This window comes from Thunnus maccoyii, chromosome 3, assembly GCF_910596095.1.
Source record: "Thunnus maccoyii chromosome 3, fThuMac1.1, whole genome shotgun sequence".
Taxonomy (NCBI): Eukaryota; Metazoa; Chordata; class Actinopteri; order Scombriformes; family Scombridae; genus Thunnus; species Thunnus maccoyii.
Genome location: NC_056535.1, coordinates 9977744 through 9999444, shown reverse-complemented (window position 1 = coordinate 9999444; position 21701 = coordinate 9977744). Strand labels below are relative to the sequence as shown.

General features: G+C 41.2%; 1 protein-coding gene and 1 long non-coding RNA gene across 2 annotated transcripts in view; one reads left to right on the top strand and one right to left on the bottom strand.

The window, feature by feature from the left end:
* Nucleotides 1-10032, bottom strand: part of lrig1 (leucine-rich repeats and immunoglobulin-like domains 1) — a 36640-nt gene extending 26608 nt beyond the window's left edge. The window contains exon 1 of the mRNA XM_042404100.1: nucleotides 8952-10032. Within this exon, the coding sequence (XP_042260034.1) occupies nucleotides 8952-9259 (308 nt within the window). The 5' untranslated portion in view covers nucleotides 9260-10032. The remainder of the gene's footprint in view (nucleotides 1-8951) is intronic.
* The window catches only part of LOC121891307, a 41403-nt gene continuing 28649 nt past the window's right edge, over nucleotides 8948-21701 (top strand). The window contains exon 1 of the long non-coding RNA XR_006094080.1: nucleotides 8948-9032. This is a non-coding gene — a long non-coding RNA (uncharacterized LOC121891307). The remainder of the gene's footprint in view (nucleotides 9033-21701) is intronic.

Sequence of the window (21701 nt, the reverse complement as noted above, 5' to 3'; positions counted from 1 at the left end):
CAAACCAGCGATGGCACAACACGTCTTCCATAAATGTACCTCATATAATCCAACCAGGCAGAAAAGGATGTATGGTTGAGACAGGAACAGACGCTGTGATTAAACATGGCAAACACTACAAAGTGATTTGGTTCTTTAGTGCCTCAAACATTGCATTCCGTTGTATGGTACAAATAGTTTATACAAATGGGCAGGGCTGTTTGACATTAGTCAGCGGGAGCAAAATCAAAAGCACTCTTAGCCAAGTACTTAACCAAAGAAAAGTGTGTGATAATTTAAGGCCGCATGTTGAGCCAAACACCAATTTTCCCACTGAATTCAAGCTGTTCTGACTGGTGCGCTGCAGCCAGGTGGGCAGTTTGTACATTCATTAAATCTTTTAAAAGGGCAATAAATAAACAGGATTATCAAATAGCATATCTAATAATCCTGTTACCACCCTTTCACTAACAGTTGTTTTTCAGGCATCATTTAAATGTCATTTAAATTGCTTCATAAATGTTCTAAAAAAAATAATAAAAAAAAAACGATACATTTATTTCACAATTCTAATACAATTCTATGACTCCATTCAACATGGTTCCTCTTTCAACTGTAAACATATTCAAATTAAAAATAAATATAAAAAATAAACAAGTATAAAAACACGTAACACTAACCATCTGTTCTAAACTGCACCAGTCGACATTTGACTGTGTTCTAGCAAACTGCTGCCAATCAGCGAACACATCGGTCAGCATAACCTCTTTTCTGTCAGCAGGACTGGAGAGACACGAAACGAGAGGGCAGCTGGAGTGAGGGCTGGGATGAAGAGATGTAGTTAGACTTCCACTTCCAACCCCACCCAGCCACCACAACCCGAACACCTCCCCGCACATTACAAACAATAACCACAAACACTGAGCTTCTCGATTAATCCTGAGACCGCGTTCAGACTGAAAACTGCCCTGCGTTAAAACTGTACGAGGGGCTGTGGTGGTGGTGGTGGCGGTGGCGGTGGTGGGGGCCTGTTGTTTGATGTACCGCTGAGACAATGAAACACGAACCAGGAAGTCAAGTTGAAGTTACAGATTAATTCATTTACAGATTTATCGGAAGCCAAAACACTTTGTAAAACTCACAGACGGGATTTTACAACTGCCCCCATTCAAATGAGCGGGAGGGCTGCGTTTTTTCACACAGAGCTTATATTGGTCTGAACTCCCCCCGAAGTCAGCCAATTGCAGGAAGGATGCATGGGCAATATGAAACATTAACTTCAATCTTGGCCTGCCTAGCAAAGATATCTTCACAAAACAAAGTGATAAATTCATAATAGGCCGCCTGACTACGCAAGAGGTCTTAGGAAAAAAAAAAAAAAAGTAGGGCTCAGCGCCTGCAGTAGACCGTCATTGCTGGACCATGTAGCTGATTTGACATATAAAACTCATTAAAAGGCTTTAAAAAATAGCTGTGTTATGGGTGCTGTGGGAGTAGAGGAAAGCTGGGAGTACAACAGTGATGTTATAGCGTATGACACTATGCTTGTAAGTCAGCGCGCAGTCTGTGTGTGGGAGAGGGGAGATATGGGGAGGGAGGAATAGAGCAGGGACTTACACACACAGAAATACATCATCATTATCTTTCCCATTTCTATCATAGATAAATGCGGCGTGAACTTTGCTCGTTGTAAGTGTGAAGTGATGTCAGTGATGAGCCTTCTGTAGTCCAGCTGGGAGACAAAGGCCCTTTAATGTGGTCGATTTCAAAGCATCATAAAACTAGTCAAATAATAACCTGCGTGTCAGAGAGCCAGACGCACACATACACACACCAGTCTTCCCGTCATTAAGGGCCGGTTTATAGCCAGCCAACTGCAGTGAGAGTGTACACAAAGCTAACACCAGCTCCAGGCCACCATTTTACACACCAGTCAAACAGAGGAAGGAGACCGGCAGAGAAAAAAAAGCCAGTATCTTATCAACTTTGACAAGGTTAAAAGCATAAGCCGACGTACAAGATTTGCTATAATAATGATGAATGGGATATGCTAAAACCTGAGTTAGAACAGTAGGTGTAACGTCTTGAGAGGGTGAGGAGAACTTAGGTGCAACATCAGAGAAAAAGTAGCACTGATGGGGTCAGCATATTTCACCATTTGCATTGCAGATTCCCACCGCCCCCACACACACACACACACACACAACTCAACAAAGGAGTTGCTCCGGCTTTTGAAATCAGTCAGGCTAGGAGCGTGACTCAGTTTCTGAAGTTTTCCGTGGCAGGAAGGCGGGCCACATCTTGGGGCCATGTGCACTGCCGATCTCCGCGCTGCTGGTTTCGGGGCTGAAAGCAGGAGATGGAGCCGGGCACTCCAAACAAACAGGGAGAAGGTTGGGAAAAAGGTCTGCGCTTGCCCGAGGCACTGCATGAACCCATGGCCAGGCCTAACGACGCCAGCCTGGACACTCCAGATGAGAACCCCCAAAACACTCAAGATGTCCACACTGCATGTGCACACATTGTCCACACACACACACACACATACATACACATGCTCCTGCATTAAATACTGGATTCTAGTGTGATAACATTGTAATTTCTTACAAATGGCGCCAGACTATTTCATTATGAGTAAAAGGAAATGAGTGTCCCCAATTAATCTGAAAGAATAACATAAATACGGTGTTTCTTCAGTGGGGCTATTGTTTTAGTACTGTGCAGACGGCTGACCTTATGCTCTCAACTTCAAAGTGAACAAAAAGACAAATTGTTAGTCCTTTTTTTCCTACTTATTGTTTATTATGCTAGGAGAGCAACATTCTGCAATAATTACTGTAGCCAGTGGAGAAAGAAAAGTGTCTAAATAGTGGACCATGCTATCTTCACAATCAGAGTCCATGTGAATGTGTGTCTGTCTAGACAGTGGAGCTCTGATGCTCCTTTGGTCTCTACAGTATCAGAAAGTACAGAGGTTTGACAAAAAAAAATGTTTGGCCCAACTAAGCAGTCACAGCTCCACTCACTTCTCAAAGGACTGCTTGTTTTCTGGGGAGAAGCTGCTTCACTTGCACAGTACCTCCAGCTTTCTGTCCAAGTCACGCTTTTTTTCTAACATCTTCTCCAGATTTCCAAACTCTTACCAGATGTAGAGAATTCACAGATGATTCATCGATCAAACCCACTTTGTAGACACCGACTTCGGGGGAGAGGGAAAGGGGAAAAAAACTTGGCGCCCTCAAGTGTCTTCACAAAAGGGCCATCTATTCTACTGACTGGATTCCTGTAGAATGACTTGTGGCAGCAGCTGTTTGATTGTCATCAAAGCCAGTGCAAGGCCATGAGCTCATTCCGTATCTTCATGTTAATGTCAGCCTTTATCTGTTGTTATTAGAGTCGGGGGCTAAACCTTAGCGGTTCCTTCCTAATTCCTCATAACAGCTTATGTTCTGCGCGAATCATCGTAATTGGTTAAAAGAGGATCATTTACAATAAAAGAAATAGATTGCTGCTTTAAATTTCCACATAGCAACGCTCTGTACTTTTACTGTCTGACACCAAACAGCCTGATAAGGGAGGAAAAAGTGAAGAGCAGCTGATAAAAATCAGTGCCAATGATAATATCATCCTAAACCCTTCCAAACGCTCGAGTTGTGACTTTAAAATATCTGCCAGAGGACATGTGAGTCAGGGAAACTATGACAATAAACAAACTTGGTATAATCACTCCCAATACCACAAGATTAGAGGGCTGCGTAGAGAGAAATGCCCTTGAAACCACAAGGGGCTAAACCCTGCTGAGTGCTGCTGCTGCTGCGTCTCTTTCCATGTGCCCAAAGGTTCATCTGATCAAGCAAGAGTAAGAAGCATTTCTGCAGTTACATCTGTCAGTCTTCACAGTATATAAAGCTCAAACATACTAACAGTAACAATGGTAGAAACACTAAACCAAGGGCAGGGATAGTGTTACTGTGGCAAATTATTTTGCATGCTTATTAATAGGTTAGATGAAGACAAAACACTCCCTAAAAATAAAGTTGTTTCTGACAATATGTGACATTCAAGCAGACTGTCGTGTTAACTTTTATTTTCATCTGGGTTTCTTCAGTGTGTTACAACATGTGTGACGGCGGTTGAGGTTTCTGACCACTGACAGGACTTTCACCAACTAGTGGAACCAGCTTGAAGGCAGCAGCGGCAGACCGTGACATTGACAAAACACTTCCATGCAGTGGGCGGAAAATGTCCCCCCACCCCCACCTCCCCTCATATTCCCCCCAGGCCAGGTGATCTGCAACCCCACCCTCTGCCGACCAGTCCACAACCAGCCAGCTGAGCTCCCGGCCCCTTTCAGGAAACCACCAACACAAACCCATTTCCTGAGGGCAGAAGCCAAAACCAACTATTGGGGGTGGTGTTTACCAATAAGGCTGTACTGTGAGGTTTAAGGCTAAGGCTTGGGGTTGAGTAGCAGCAGAACGTTTGGTGTACATCGAGCATTGTGGCCAGTACATTAGGACACTTTGGAAACCACTTGGAAAATGCTGGGTTACAAAGGGGATCATTCAGCTTTTGGCTTTTTTCTTGCTTTAGACCAGAGTTCTTTAAGTTGGTGATACAAGGAATCAACTCTGACAAACATAAATAAAGTCAAACACCATAAAAGCTTTCTGTAATCCTACAATGAAAAAAAAAAAACATCAAAATTACAATCTCACATGAGAAACGACGGACAGAGGCTGGCAAACAGAGACCATGTATCTGCTTTATCTCTATCCACCCACAGCGATTGCAGCCAAAATTAGTAATGCTCATGCTTTTATTTACTTGCAAAATCCCATTATGCCGGTGGCACTGTAGGCAAAAGTGCCTTTTATACACATTACTGTGGCTGCAAATAAGATAAGGCACCACTCCTGAGAGGGAATATGTGACTGTGTGAGAGTAAACTTGATTTGAATGTTGTTAGGCTATTCATCAATCAGAAACAATGGATAAACATCTGAGACTGGTGGTCAGTTTGTTAAATGTTACAGGCACTGATGTAAAACAGCAAAAGATATCTTTGACAAAGAGAGTGTTTAGAATATACAGCTTGGAAATTCATGACTAGACAAGTTTCAAAGAAGTGAAAAGAACAGTGCGGTCACAGCAACATACACTGTAGTAAATTATTGTTTTTTTCTTCTTTAAGGGTTTGTTCCACACTTAGTCAATCACACATCTTCCCCACAACCATCTCTCCTTATTAGGCCAGTCTGCTCTGCCAGGATGTGCCAACATGTTTGTTCTCTAGAATACTCATCAAGGCCACTTTCTCACAGAGGACCATTAAAATCAGGGTCCTGAAGGGTGATTATTTGGACAACTGGAAAGCATTATGGATTTTTTTTCTCCACCTAGAACTGTGGCTGTGTTTGTTCATCAGAGGACCTCGGGCTGCTACTGATGGATAAACTGCAGGCAACACATCTCCCACAATCACCCACCTCCTCTGGGCCTGTATTCATCAAACGATATCAGATTAACTGAATGACTAGAAATGACTAAAAACAGGCCTAACCAAGACTAGGGGGCGAAAGGGCATTATAGAGCTTCCTACACCCACTTCATTCCACTTATATGTACAGTTGTCAAAAATTTGATGCAGGAAAAACAACAAAAAGAAAAGATATGGAGGACAGTGTCACTTTGGGGGCATGAGAAGCTACTTGTGCACAGCTAAAAACTAGCAATACATTTATACAATTCATTTCCCAAAAGTTTTTACCAGCTGAGTTTGATCTAACACTGTACATTATACTGTTTGGTCAGAACACCTTGGTTGTTCATAAGAGTGTACATCCATTAAATGTGCCTTCCACAAAGTGTGATCATATACTGCTGTCTGTTATCATTTGCCACCAGCTCAAAACTCCTACCAGCCCTCCAACTCTCCTACATCCAGGTGAAGACAGGATGACTCTCTTTAAGACCTTTTCCCCCCACCATGAGATGCTGGATAAATGCAGGTCCTGAGCTACGACTGCAGTCTTCATTACTGTAATACCGGTTAACTTTACGAGCCTGTATAAAGATAATTGCAACATTTGCGTGACAGCGCAGTGGCTCTTCACCCACACAAAAGGATGGAAAATGTATCTGAAGCTGGACTTACCCTCTCTGCTTGAAACCACCTTAATTCTATAGATAACAAAGCGGAACACAGAGGTACTTTTTAAGTCTTCATGTAGTCGTAGAAAGCACTCATATATGTAAGACTAATTGAGGAGCTGCTTATTGGTTAACAACTGCGGTCACAAATGCTTTAGACATTTATGTAACAGTCAAAATCCTACAGGTGTTTCAGATTATTTAGACTTTCATCTGCATTATGTAGGAGTGACGGAGAGGCAAAGTGGCCTGGGTGACTTGTGTTTATTGACACCCACCAATGCTGTCCTCCCTCCCTACCACTACTACTGCTGCTGCTCCCTCCCTGGGGTAAACATAACAGAGACTGTTGATTCCACACTGATTTCACTTGGCTCAGATGCCAAAATGTAGAGATGGACAAACGCACTAAAACCAAGACATTGTGCAAATAGACACTCAGTCAGCTCTACTGACGGGATAAAACTGTAATTGTTGCACATTATATCCCTTGCTATATCGACTTGTCTTTTGCAACAATACTATTGACTAATATACACCCACAGCCAGCACATTCTTGTGCACAGGCAGCACTCAAAACTAATATAACAACATTCAACTCACTACACAAAAAGTAATTTCATCCACTCAAGTGGACAGGACTTGCTGCAAGGTACCTTATAATGGGATCACATTCGGCCACAAGTGAAATTGTTCATACTTGTCTCTTTGGGTTTACAGTAATCATTCACTAATCTGGCTCATTCACAGACCCCGGAGGAATAAAGCTGGTTCCCTTTGAGTTACCTGCCAACACAATGTGACTATCTCAAAGTGGTGTGGAAATATGCAACCTAGGTGTTTTAAACGATAATTCAAAGCCATAAAGCCATTCCCTTTGAAAACAAGATTGTGGGTCCTTAAATCTTGACAGATAAGGTTTGGCTAAGATAATAGAAGTAGACTTGGAGAGAGAGACACAGCTCACTAAGTACCCTGGTGTTATGCAAACCAAAAGGTTTAGGGCAGCTGTTTCAGATGGGACACTTGTTCCACAGTTAGTTGTGCATTGTCCATGAGGACAGGAGGAGTAGTGTGTGTCTGCGTACATGCATGATAAACAGCAACTGCACTTGAACTTGGATAAATGGTGCTTCAGGGCAACGAGGCTACCCGGGCACAAGTGCCGTTATTCATGTTTTTAGAGGACTTTTTAAAAGTTGCATTCCTCACTTCCCAGGGGAAGACAAACTGCCTAACACAGGAACCTGGGAGCCAGAGGAGTCTTTGGTCTTTAACCCCATGTTCCCAGTAACACACATACACACTCACACACACAAACAGATGCTGAAAATCCTGTAACAAGACGCCTAATTGTCACTGAGGACTCACAATTGCCACTGGACATGATGCAGTGAGAGCCAAAATGTTGATTGGAAGGACAGAGAGTAGTGTTGTCTGTAAATAAATTGTGTCATTCAGCGTGATGAAGTGCTGAGGTTCCCTAAACATTGGAGGATGTTCCATAAAAATGCCTCAAATTGGCTCATTTCCTAAATGAACTGGCAGACAGGGGCTCAACTGTTGTCGGTCTTGCTTAATTTACAAGAAATCCAATTTGTAAACTATGGACAATGAGCTAGCAATATAGCAACAGGAATTAGGATAATACCTGCCACAAATCTCACTGAATAAAGCAGAGGTTTATTTGTTGTGACATGTTCAGGTCTATTTGTTTACTCATCCTGCAGGAACTGTTCATTTACATAGAAAACAGATTACATTTTTAGATACACAAATTAGAACGCACATGTCAAGCATCCATGTGCCAGAAACTATGAAAGATATGAAAATTCATCAACCAATGGACTGAGAGTAAATACATTTTAAATGAAAGAAAATGTAAATTAAGATACTTTTTTAAGATACTAGAATTAGATAAATACAGAAAAAAAAACGTCTTATATGGCAATTTAAACCTAAAAATTGTTTTTCTACCTGGCAGGACAGTTAGAAGGCAAATACAAAGCTCTTTTTATTATTCACAATAACTCAATGAGCCCGAGAACAAAGCATTTCACCAGCTACTAATTGAAGTTCACTAGCAGAGTGCCCTTCCATAAATGTTGTATGTGCCTCTTCTTGCAGTTATCATTAGACCTGTTAAGTCTCTGTCAGTAAAAGTCATCATCCCTGATTAAATAAGCACAAATGCAAAACAACATCAGAGAATGTTGGAATACACAGTAAGTCCTACAATATTAATTAGGCCTTACGTTAAGCTCAATTAAGAAACTTTTTTTTTTTTACCTGAGTTGCCCTCTTGCTAAAGATAAGGTGAATACTTCATTCATGAATTGCATAAACAATCCTAATCAAGTTACAACATGGTAACGACTGTTAAAACAGTGCTGCTGGTGGGTTGTTCCACTGGTTTCCAGAGTGGGGTGCAGGGACCTCCGGGGGACTTTAATAAGGTAACAAGGGGTCCCCAACATAATGAGGAGCAACGGTTTAATTTTACTCTTAACTTACTCTAAGTTACTGTTGTTGAGAAGGAATAAAGATTGTTATTCTGACAATTGGTATCATTCTCCCTGCTACAATTCATAGACAATTATGCAACTCAAAGCAAAATCACAAAAATCTTCTCAGACAGGATTCCTTGTGAGAAAACCGTGTCAACTGAGGTCCACTGCCTAGTGGCGATTTTGTTGGTGTCTTTGACAAAACGTTTAACGTCTCTTTGCTATTATACACTTTACCTTTCTTTACAAACATTGTTATCCCGTTTTGGGCTGGTCAATAAATAGGTTACAGCAACTAAGCGCTTTACTTACAAGGAAACAGTCCGGACTGGAAGGTCCACAGGCGTAGCTGTCAGCTCCAGGTTACTACAGTCCACTGAATCTCCGTTGCAGGTACAGTTCTGGGCACACGGCACATCTGAACTCAATCCATAACTGATAAACAGTTCGACCGACAAAATTAAATAAAAAACACAACGAGAAACATATCCAAATCGTCCCGGGGACGCCGCCATTTTGTATCCAGTTTTAATAGCGCGGCCGCTGAGCTCTCTCCTCGTACCCACAAACTGGAATATTAATGGAGCTTCGGGAAGACTTGAATGCCTTTTATAGCACATTAATTGTCTTCTTGTAATGCAGAGGCTAACACAAACAACTGGGTTGCAGTAAAACGTTTTCCATCCCAGTAACAGTCATTTAGGACACAAGTTCGCAGTCCAACTTTCTCCTCTGGTGTCCGACGCGGGCTAAAATCAAAGGTGGTTCATAGATTAACCAGCATAAGTACATTTACACGTCGCCCTGGGTTTAAATTTAAGTTGCAGGAGTGTGTCCATAGAAGGCTAAACACTACTTTCTCGAAAGGACCACTACTTTTGATGACATGTTTGAAAACATGCAACAACAAGCAAGAAAAAAAAAACAGTTAAAGGACACAGTGCGTCCGAAGAACTCTCACAATAATCGTTGATAGACGGAACAGCAGCAAAACTGTTAAAAACTTGGCAAGACAGTGAATTCTGAGAGGTAATAAATGTCCACCACAAAGTTGAAGTTGAGCAAATAAGTTTTAGACCCGCAGTGCCAAAAAAACCTCCAGCGCTGGTCTCTCAAGCCGAGCGCTGTATATCGTCCAAATCTCACCAGCGCTTCGCCGCTGTTAGCTGCGTAAATCCAACTTTGAAATACACACTCAGTCTTCTCCAGAAGAGCTCAACCAACAGTTTATCAGGTGCAGTCTGTGGTCACAAAATCTCGACGATCCGATTAATAGCAAAATAGACTCCCCCCCTCCTTCAGACCATGTACCACCACCATGAGTTTTTTCCTTTCTTGAGTTACTTTTCCTTTTTTTCTGGGTGATCGGCGTAGTCCCACGTTGGATGCACAACAGCGATTCCAGGATCCTCCCACAGCTCGTCGCGATTGGCTGTCGTGAGTTGACGGGCGGGTCAAGTCCTAACCTCATTGGTCGTTTCGGGTTCTCGGTGTATTGCGGAGTTGGAGAGCCTTTGAACGGCTGTCACTCAGCGGTTGCTGGCCCCGCCTGTGTTTCCCACCCCGGGGTGTGAAACCGCACCACCTCCTCACACTCTCACTGCTTCTTAAAGAGACAATCACCAAGATCAAGCTCTGTAATCGCATTATAACAAGCCGTAATAACATAATTGGTTTGAACACCATAACAATTTAATTTGAAGTGTTTGTAAAACCAAGATTCAGATGTAAAAAAAGAAGAAAGTTAGAGGGGAGGTAAAGGACAGTTAGCTATGTTTTACCATAAAATGTTCACACAAGGAATTTAAGCCTAATTCTACTAATTAGACGTCTACTAGTACAGTCAATGGCTATTGTGTTAATAGGTGTGCCTCCACCAGTTTATCTTAACCTCACCCAACATCTCTGTAAACCACCAGTTACTGCAAGCATTTATAACATCCAATTAACTTGATGTGCCCACGTGCCCACAAACTGTTCTGTTTACCACATTGTGAAGCATTTTCTCCCTTAGTTCATTTGAGGTAAACATGAAGAGTTTAACAGCCATGTGTGTGTCTGTGTGTACTTGGGTCTGGTAAATAAATACAATTCCAACTAGAGATGTGAGTCCAACTGAGTAATGTGCATTTGCTTGTATTTGGCACTGTTTGAGTTTTTGTGCATCTATGGGCAATGGTGGACATATAAGTACATTGTCCTTATGTAGAGTTTGATATAGGTGTACTTTACTCGAGTATTACCATTTTATAACAGTTCATACTTCAACTGCACTAAAGTTCAGAGACAAATATTATACTTTTTATTCCACTTCAGTCATTTGGCTGCAATAGATAGTACACTATTGATTAAACTAGCTAGCAATATATGAAGTTAAAAATGGCTCTATATTGGCTATTTAAATGATGCTTACGAGGTAATATAAGCAACATTTAATACTGTGGATAATCCAATAATATAAGACATATGGTAATTTAAGAAACTTTGTATACCTTTATTTAAATACTTTAATACATTTTTCTGATTATACCTCTGTATTTTACTCAGGCTAAGCACAACTTAGAATGCAGGACTATTACTTTTACTGGAGTACTTTACTCCAGTACAGGGTCTGAATACTTTTTGTCTATGAATATGAGTATCTATTGAGTATTGTGCATAAGTTGATGCTTTTGCACAGGTGTCCGAACATCTGTGTACATGATTGTGTTCTAACTAGTTGCGTATATATGTGTGTGTGCAGGCACACTCATGCACGTATGTGTCTGTGTGTTTTGCACATCCAGACTGATCTTTTCACCATTTGAGTGTGCCCTATAATGGCCACATGATAGCGCAAAATTCCTCCCAAATGTTGAAGTCATGTTCGCCCGTTGTCTCAAAAATGCACATCTGAGATAAATCAGTGGTCCTGTCAGCCTCCTGGCCCCATGAACACTTTTTCTCATCACATTGTTTTCCTGGCACTGACAGAGCGTATTGATTGACTTTGTCAGAGCTATTGTGATTGCTTCGTGTTGGGAGAAGTCCCAGATTTCATTGCTATTAATCACGGTTGCAGGGACACAGATATTCACACCTGCAGCACTGCAGGCAGTTTAGTGGCACAGTTCCTCGTTCCTTTTCCAATGAATAGGCGAAGGTTTCACATTGCATCGTGTGTGTGTGAGGGAGCACAGTAGCCCACAGGTGAGGCCTCCAACGCTCAGAAACAAGGAAAATATCTGAGAAATGAGACTCTGTTAAAACATGACTTCACTGGTGATGAAAAACTGAGTAATAGAGGACAACCAATTTCTATAGTTTGACCTGAAATCCTATCACTTTTTAGAGTTGAGACTTGTTTGGAGTGATAAAATGCGTTTAAAGGAATACATGATTTATGGTTCTAGACAATAAAAAACATCAACAGCCAAATGTTTTAAGTTTCTTAACCTCATAAGCATGGAAGAAGCTGCACAATTTCTGTTATATCTGGATAGGGGAGGGAATGTCTTATGGGACACAATAAGGTCATTTCTGGACTCACAACATCTTGCCCTCTTCTCTCATGTATGCATATGTTCCCATGGATGCACTATGTGTTAAATAGAAACACATGCATAAAATATTTTAACACTGTAACCCTCCCCCTCCCTCCCTCCCTCCCTCCCTCCCTCCACTGGTTTATCTTGTCTGTGCAACAGCCATGTCCTTGTGTTGTCATACTGTCTATCTTGTGTGTTTGTCTGTCAAAATCTATAATAATCTATAATCTATAATAAAAATCTAAATGAAAAAAAAAACATCAACAGCAAAGTATAACTTGATTGAGCATGATTTGATTAATGTACAGTAGCTTTATTGAATCGGAGATAATCAACTCACTTGCTTTGATATAAAGTTTTGGTGTGATGTTTCATATCATATCAATATCTGATAAATTAAGCCGCAGTTTACCTGACGAGCAAATTTTTCTGCAACATGTGGTGTGATACTGTATTTCATATTATTCTTATCCTTTTATTTTGGGCGCTTTTGTGTCAAGTTCATATCTTCAGTACAATTTACAAGTGACAGGAGGTCTACAATCTACAATCACAGCAATCCCAAGTATGCTCAACTCTGTATTTTGATGTTCCTTCGACAGATAGGGTATGTGGACCAGGTACTTTGGGGGTCTATTTTGAGAGGACTGTTGACATGTCTTTTAATGTGATTTATTTGGTGGATGACCTGCTCTGAATGACCTGAAACACAAATAACTTCACTAATACAGCAGGCTACCAGGTTAAAATTTTGACCAATACACCCAGCTCAGGTTAACACAAGAAATCTCTCCATATTAATGTGGAGGTTTGTGACCTGTTGTCTTTGTAAAGTCAACCTCATTAAAGGATAGGTTCACAATTTTTCCAAGTCTGTCTTAAAATAACAGTCATTTACAGTCTTTTTAGCATAAAATTTCCTCTTTGTGTGTCCTCGGACAGTGTTTCCCCGTTGAGCTGTGATGGAAGTATAATATCAAAAAGATGGACTTGGCACTAAAAAGACTGTAATGTTGAAAGATATACTTGATTTTTTCTATTTTGGATGGCTGGAGGTTCATATTAGCTTCAAATAAACTTTTAAATACATTTTTGCACAGATGGAGGCTTGTGGATTTTGGCTCACATCACTTACATTGTAAGTGCATCATGAAGGGATCTTCTAATGGTCAGTATGAGCAGTAGGGATGATTATGGCAAGAAAAACCTATTTCAGTATTCATTTGGGCACCTGACTGTCGTTTTAAGAAAAATTGTGAACTTTTCCTTTTAAGATAAACCAGTGTCTGCTGGCAAAATTTGATGAACTTGATGAATAAAATGTAACCAAAATAATAGCAGAGAAAAACCATTTTTAACTTGATGGGTTCTTCTGTGTTTTACTTTACTGAGCAAATACATTTTTTTCTCTGTCACTGAGCTCATGTTATACTGTATTTGTCATGGATTTATGGCAGTCAGCAGCACCCGCTTCACAGACACTGGTTTCGTTCCTTGAGGGTTCAGACATTTCACATGGCACCATCCTGAGGTGATATTTCTACCTGGGTAGGGATTGATTTATAATCTGCGAAACAGAAAGCTATACAAAGAATTCACATTGTAAGGAAAGCATTAACAGCTTTTGCTACCATAACTGGTCTGCTCTTCATACTCATTCCAAGCCCATTCTCCTGTGTGCTGCTGTGTGAAGTTGTGACTGATGAGAAGAGAGTACGTGAGTCTGTCATGATGAGCGTGCATTGTAAAGAGGATAATGACTGTACCAGATGAGCCCATGTCTTTTTTCTGTATGGGATGTTTTTAACACCAACCATATTGGTGTTTACACAGCTGGAATAATATCTCCATGTAGAAATTTGTAAAGATTTTGGGGCTGATATGAGAAAAAGTAAAAGCACTAGCTTCTTAGGTGTGCTTGATGAGTCAAATACATATTTTTCATTTTTGTCTTTTTTTTTTGGTGCCAGAGGGGTAACGTGATGTGGCAGCAGAGGTGGTGATGGTGAGAGGGTGGATGGATGTGTAAGGCCTGGAGCGATTCATCACGCTCGTCTTTCTGGAATCTTCAAAGATAACAAACCATCTGCTGCAGCTATTCATCAACTATAAAATGGAGAAGCGTGAAACCCGGCCAACTCATCATACTGGGACTGGATGGCTAACTGGTGTTGCAGGAGCGTGGAGATGCCTTGCTAATAGAAAGCAGAAACAGTTTGGGCATTTCTGTCGATGCCCCGGCTTCCTGCTAAGTGGCGTGATGCGTGGCCTGTGAAGGGGAGAACGTGAGTGAAGAAGGGGAAAAGCAAAGGAAGACAGATGTTGAGAAAGAGAAAATGTAATAGGACAACAGGCAGCATGATAGTGCTCATGGGCAAGAGGCTAAATTTTACATGAGTTGTCCTGTTTAACACACACTTGACTAAAGGCTTTGTCTCACCTCTCCATTTATGGCTTCAGGGTGTACAGATTATTTTCTGGTAGCATAAACTTACCGTAGAATTAGAAAATGTCAACGATTAAGCATTTGACAACAGTCAGAAAGTGTGTTGAGGTTTTAGTGAAGTTTGGTTGCATCATTAGATTGTGCCTCTCTCTGTTAAATGAGATTGAGTTACATGTTCTCATCAAGTAAGCAGTTGGTGTGGATGAGTCATTCAACATGAAGTAAGCTGTTGTCTGGTAGCTGTCTGGTTTAGCTAGCTGTCCAGAGGCTAATGTGAATGGCAAACTACCTGCTAAGAGCTCCTCAATCACCGCTGGCCAGGGAGCTGTGGGTCAGACAGTGGAGAGCACAGTTGGCATTACAGAGCTAACAACAACAACATCTAAACAAAAATCATGAACTTACTAAGTGTCATCCCACCAGTCTTTTGCTGTAAAACCATTTACTGGTGCAAGTAAAATATGTAAAGATTCCCTGGGCTGATGGAGTTGGCCAAACAGTATTTCCCACCTGGGTGGGACCCAGGTGTTTTCAGCATCTAGACTAGATTCTGCTTAGTAAGACTATCTGTTGTACAGAAAGATCTGTGTAACATATTTTATGTTTACAGAGTAACAACTATTTGCTTTTAAAGTCTATAAATCCCTTTTTTGTTGATACAAGAAAATTGGTTTTAAACCTGCAGTGCAGAACTTTGACATACAAATGAACGTCCATTACATTCAAGCCCTTGTCAAACGTGTTCACACAATGCTGACTAAGCCTATCACCACCAGATAAATCAATCTGTACTTCACAGTATACAGAGCTTTTAAATCTCACGTCGGGCGTGACATTCCCGCGCTGGCTGTTTGGCTGTTATTTGTTAGGCTCTTCTAGACTTTACAAATGTTATCGGACCAAATGGATCAAATTCTGATTTTTGCGGGGTTTCGCGGGGGTTGTATGACATTCAAAATAATAATTATCCACTGTTTTACAGCTGCAATAGTAGGTTACAGCTAGTGGTGTACTGGCCATTGGGTATACTGGGACAAATCGCGGTGGGCAGTGGACCATTAAAAAATATGTTTTTTATAAATACATTTGCGTTGTGTTTTGTTGTTGTTTGTCTGAATGGTTATTGGATTTATTGCTTAAATACCAATTGTACTTGGATTTTGTGGCAATTATAGGTCACAAAGCGCTGTGATTGTATAAAAGCATGCACATTGTGTTGTATCATTTTAAAATGATTAATCGGCTGTTGATTGTTAATATGTCCAATAGTTGATGGAAGAAATTCCTTGATATTTTCATTCCTAATCAGAATTAATATGATAAAAGATACTGGCCACCAGCTCATAAGGAACAGATATTTCACCCAGGTCATGAACTAAACAATTGTTAATAAAGGAGGTCAAAACAAAGAAGGCTCAACTGTGGTGTGGCTGTTAGTATTCAACACCACCACATGATCTGCAGGTGTCCAAACACCACGGCTCTGGCTTGTCTTCTCCCTGTATTATTATTTTTTATCTGTATTGAAAGTGTGTGCTAACATTTACACTTCTCATCAATGTTTGTCTAATGAGGAGAGTGAATCAGGCCGCGCTGTGCCAAGTTCCTGTCAGTGGGTAAGGCTCGCAGCTTGGCGTCCCGATGGCAAGCGATGAGAGACAAACCATACCACCTCCCTAACCTGTTCCATCACGAGGAAGGCGTGGTTAGAGGTGCTCGCCCTGTCTGTTATGCTAACACTTCAAGCCACAGTGTCAGCTGCAATGAAGGTATGCATTGTTGAAAGTAGGGCCAAAATGGCGGTTAGTTTCCACCTCTTTTCAACAGGTGTTTACTTGTGTCTACATTGCTCACATCCTCACCCTGCAAACACAAAGTTGAAGCTGTGGCTTGTTGGTTTACAGCTTCTTTGACAGGCAGGGTGGGGAAGGGTGACTCTCTTGTGTATTTGGCTATGGTTGTTTTAATAAGCTTTGTCAATAGAAAATTTCATAAAAGAAGCGATGGCCTGGAACAGTTTTTGTTCTATGCAAGGAGAGGAATGTGCTTATTTCACTCTTTGAAAGGTGACTTCTGTGTTGTAAGTCTGCAGCAGCCAAACAGCTTTTTGTCTGCCAGCACTCTTTGTTTCTGTGTTTTTAGTGTGAATGCATTTGGACGAAGAAGGGGTCTTATTCTCTCTTTCTTTTGTTTTTGTCTCATTCTTTCTCTCTCCTCAATCTGTTGTTAAGAAGGGGTTTAACACAGTTTGTTGTATAGAATATAATTATCAACTTTAGAATGGTTGAACCCAGTGCCCTCAAACATGCACGTTTTAATCTTACGTTAGAAAACCAATTTCTTATAGTAGTGTTTCACATGGAACTCTTAAGATTATTTTATTTAAAACCGTGAAATATAAAATCACTAGACCTACCTTTGACCTGTCACATTTCACGGTTGGTTACCCATAGGACCAGCATTTCGACATCGACTGAGTGGTTTAATTAGCCAGCTAAATCAGAACGGTCCACCAGTCTAAATTCAATTAGGTCTTCAAACACACTCAATGGCACCACAGGCCAGAGGTGGAAAATTCAATTTATTTGAAGTAACTGGATACCCATTTACTGCATGCTGGACCATATGGCCGCTCCCTTGGTGTGCGTTATATATGTTTACGAGCAATTCATTCAGCATCATTACATTATCTTAAGTGTATCATTAACTGTGGAGAAATGGCAATTAGATGGTATGTTAACTGATGCCACAAAGTGTGTGTTTGTGTGTGTGTGTGTGTGTGTGTTTACCAGTCACCGGGAAAGGTTGAAAGAACAGGTTTATTCAAAAACTGCTGTTACTTTTCTGAATTGCTACTTTTTCATCTGAACCACATAAAATACACTGATTGGACAAAACCACGGTTCACTGCATTTGCACTTGTACGTTTAATAAAAACTTTAATTGCTAAGCTCTTCCTCTGAATATTCTAAAGCAGGCATACACAACACAAAACCACCCAGTAGGCCAATGAACACAAGACTGGCGTTCCATCAGTGAGGAGAATAGGCCCATATTAATCAAACCTTTTTTCTTTCACAAACCTGCTTCTCTCTCCGCGGAGGCCAACTCATTAGCGGAGGCTTTGGGAGCACTTGTATAGCTATGTGGAGTACAAAGAGAGAAAAGGGTGATCCCTCCTTTTTTCTCTGTGTTCCCTTGCTCCTGACAAAGTAGGGCCTTGGTGAATAGCGGAGGCAAAAGCGGGGCTGAATGGAGCTGGAGGAGTGGGGCTCGCTCATGCAGAGAGCTCCCAGCCCCTCTATACCTGCCCTGGAGAAAAGAGTGGCCAGCTGCTGCTGCTGAGCCTTTTTCCCTGGATTCAATAGAGACCTTGTGAAAGGAGCCTGGACAAGGTAGCTGAATACGGAGAGAGAAAGTGAGGAATGAAAGTTAGGGAGGGAAGGAAGGTAGAAAAAGGGAGGAGGGGGAGATGGGGGGAGTAATTGGGAGGAGAGAGGGTACAGAGTGTACATATGCCTATCGTTATGCCACCCCCCCCACCGTGCACAGAGCTCTTAGGGTTGGTCTGTGACACAGAAGAAGAGCAGTTTGGTTTAATCAATCATAATGGAAATTAGCATGTTGTAATGACGCGGTTGGATGAGTCCATTATTTGGGCAGTTCAAAGGGGAGATTGACTTAGGAGCTGGGATCTGCGGATGCTGGCCAAATCAAGCTTGGCAGGGCCTCTGCTGAAGCTCAAAGAGAAAATAATAGCTTTAAAGAGCTTTTTAATGCATGCCTAGTACAGTAGTAATGATATACACTCAGCAGGTCCCCCAGTGCTTTTATATCGTGGTTGTGGTGCTATTTTTGGAGTAATCTTTGAATGTCATCTCTGTCTTTTTTCTTACACAGTTGGTTCTTCAAGTTTCCACAATTCTACTGTTATTGTTATATGGCTGTAGCCACAGCTGCTAAGCTTATGTCAGCTTGTTTTCCTCCCTTGTGCTCTCCTCATTCCTTCCTCTCTTCCTCCCTCATCAATATCTGGTCCCTCCCTCCTCTTTGCTTGGGCTGCTGCCTCACCTCCTTCCGTTGACTGTACCTCCCTTTCTTGATGCCAGTTTCTTCACTCCTTTCTTCGCTCCTTCCCCCCGCTTGTCTGCCCCCAGGCCTCTGCTGCTGCTAATAGGATAATGGCTGCCATGTTATGCACACTTAAGACCCACAGAGCAGCGCTGAGGGCTGTGTGCATGTGCTTGTGTGAATGTGTGTGTGTGTGTGTGTGTGTGTGTGTGTGTGTGTGTGTGTGTACGTGCTTGCCTTCTCCATTGGGGAGTGTTTAAATGCAGGACGTGTTTAAAAGTATGTAAAATTCTTTGCAGGGATTGCACAGGGAGTGAATTTCTATATCTCCTCCAAAGTAGAAATTGAGAAAATTCCTCACACTCAGCTTTTACGTTCAGGATTTCACAGGCTATTAAACATGTTAGAGATCACAGAGCAGAGACAAAGTTCTCATTTTTTTTTGTACTTAGGCTTCACTAGAAGCTCCTCTAAGGTCACTTCACACACACCCTTAAAGACATTATAATAAAAGCCCTCATCTACAGATGTTTCAGTCCCCACCTTTCACAGTGGCTACCTCAGCCCTGGGCCTGTGGGCTGAAAGGAAAGGAGCCTTTCAAACTTTTTTTTCAAATGAAAAATGTAAATAAACTAGACTTCTATTCATTTTTTAAAATAAAATATGTCCAGAAGTTAGTCAGGTTTTCAAGTTGTTAAAAATGCTGCTATTATATAGCCTAAAACAATGTCTAGGAATCTTTTAAAAGTAACCTAAGAGGTTGGATGACAAATTGATGACACTTTTACAGACTGGATTTTCCAGATATTAAATGGTGAAATAGGTGCGATATAGAATGATTTATAGTGTATTGAAAGTACACTCCATTTATCTGCATCTGTTTATTGGAATAAAAGCAGACAATAACAAAAGGCCGTTTGAGCTTTCCAGAGTTTCAGCCAGATTTTGAAGGTGCTGTTTAAACTACCTAGCAGATGTTTGCTGCTTCTGATGTACATCCAGTTCCTTTACAGCACAGGAGAACTCTCGCCACAAAAGTGAGCTTTGAAGCCCACAAGCTCTGCATCTTCTTCCCTGAAACACTGTTAAAGTTAAGGCACGGGTATAGGAGAGGGAGTGAGTGAAAGGGAAAGTGAGATTTCCCTCCGCTAATGTTTTCTCCCCCATAAAGGAGCAAGCACTGGAGATAAAGTGGAGTGAAAGCAGAGCCAGAAACTGTCAGGGTTTCTGCATCCAGCTGGAAAAGTTCTAGATGGATACTCATAACATTTTAGCATGCACCTCCACTTTATTATTTGGAGCTGGCGCTGGAAGAATGCTGGAGTTCAAGAAATCAAACACGGTGAACTGAACTCACATCGAGACCTTTATGATGGAGAGCCAAAATACATACGCGCGCTCACTAAAACATACAACAAGGTATGAGCATGTGCATGGATGAGCATACTCTCTCTCTCTCTTGCACACACACACACACACACACACACACACACACACACACACAAACACACAAACACATGCAAGTCGCTAAACATGTCACATTCAAGAATAGGGAAATCTCATTAGGGTGAACAATAAAACTATCATCCAAAGACCCAAAATAAGAATCAACCATATGGTGTAAATTAACATTCCTCAGCACCTTGACAAATTTTAAATGCTATGCAAAACAAGGTTGCAAAATCAAATTTGCCATGCCGTTAAATGTGATAATTTAACATCTAGCCTCACACAAGATCTTGACAATGTCTTCCACATGCCAGATGCAAAAACAGAATCCTCTACTGGCTGGTAGCATTTGGCATGATTCAAAAGCCACAAAACACCCATGAATTAGAAGTTTTTTTGGTGGCTTTGGGGTTGCTCAATATGTACTGCAAATGTGAACACACAGCAGATGTCTGGATTTGTTGAGGGAGGAGAGGCATTAAATTCAACTTAATAATGAGACATAGACATCTGAGATCTGTGTTGTAAACATCACTTTATTTCACAGCTGAAGTCACTCAACAGGTTGCATTTATTCCTCATTAGCTCATTACAGCCACTGACAGCTATGTATTGTCATTCACACTTACTTGGATCTTTTCCATCTTGACTTAATTCCTGCGGATCAGTTTAACCTTTTGCACTCCAGACATGACGAGGTGATTTGTTTTGCCGGCAAGGTACTGCTATGTGTCAAACCTGCCTGATGTTCCCCATTCCTGTTCATATATACACACACACACACACACACCCGCCTCCTCCTGTGCTGAATTTGTTGTGCTTATTTAGCGTGGGTACCTCAGGCGGTTTGAGGCCAGGAGCGTGACAAGGCAGATGCACCACAGTTCCGCATGTCTAACTCCATCCAGACACTCACAATTTCTCTCTGTCTCTCTCTCTCTCTCTATCTCTTGTTTTATATTCTGCTTTCTGTCTTTGACGGACTGATAGTGAAGGTCAACAATAGGCCTGAAATACACTATAATATTACAAACAACAACACTAATTTATAATGATTACTATATCAATATGATAAGGATAAAATTAAAACCAAGACAGAAGAACAATGGCTCAACACACCTGCATTTCATTCTTTTTAAAAGACAAGTCCTGTGAAATAATCGCACATTTCAAGCATTGCTGGATATTTCGCCTCATGCAGGGAGAAATCAGACTTGTGTCCTCCAAATAATCCATTTCTTGACACCTGTGAGAAGCCTCCAAACCAAACACACCAAGGTTGATTAAATCATGACCATAACAGGAAATTTGCAGTGGAAATCAACCTTGGGGCTGAGGTGAGATGCAGAGCGCTGAAGTCTGGCAGTCATTGAGGGGAGAAGATTGATTGTCTTGGATAAAACACACATCTCAGATTTCATCTTGGACCTGTTCTGAACAGGGCCTCCTCTACTTGGATTGTCATATTTAGCTTTCATGAATTAGATGGAATTCTAATGAATTAAAATAGGCATTTATTTATGGCTTATATAATATTGTTTAAAAGTATGATTCCAAAGTAAGCGTAC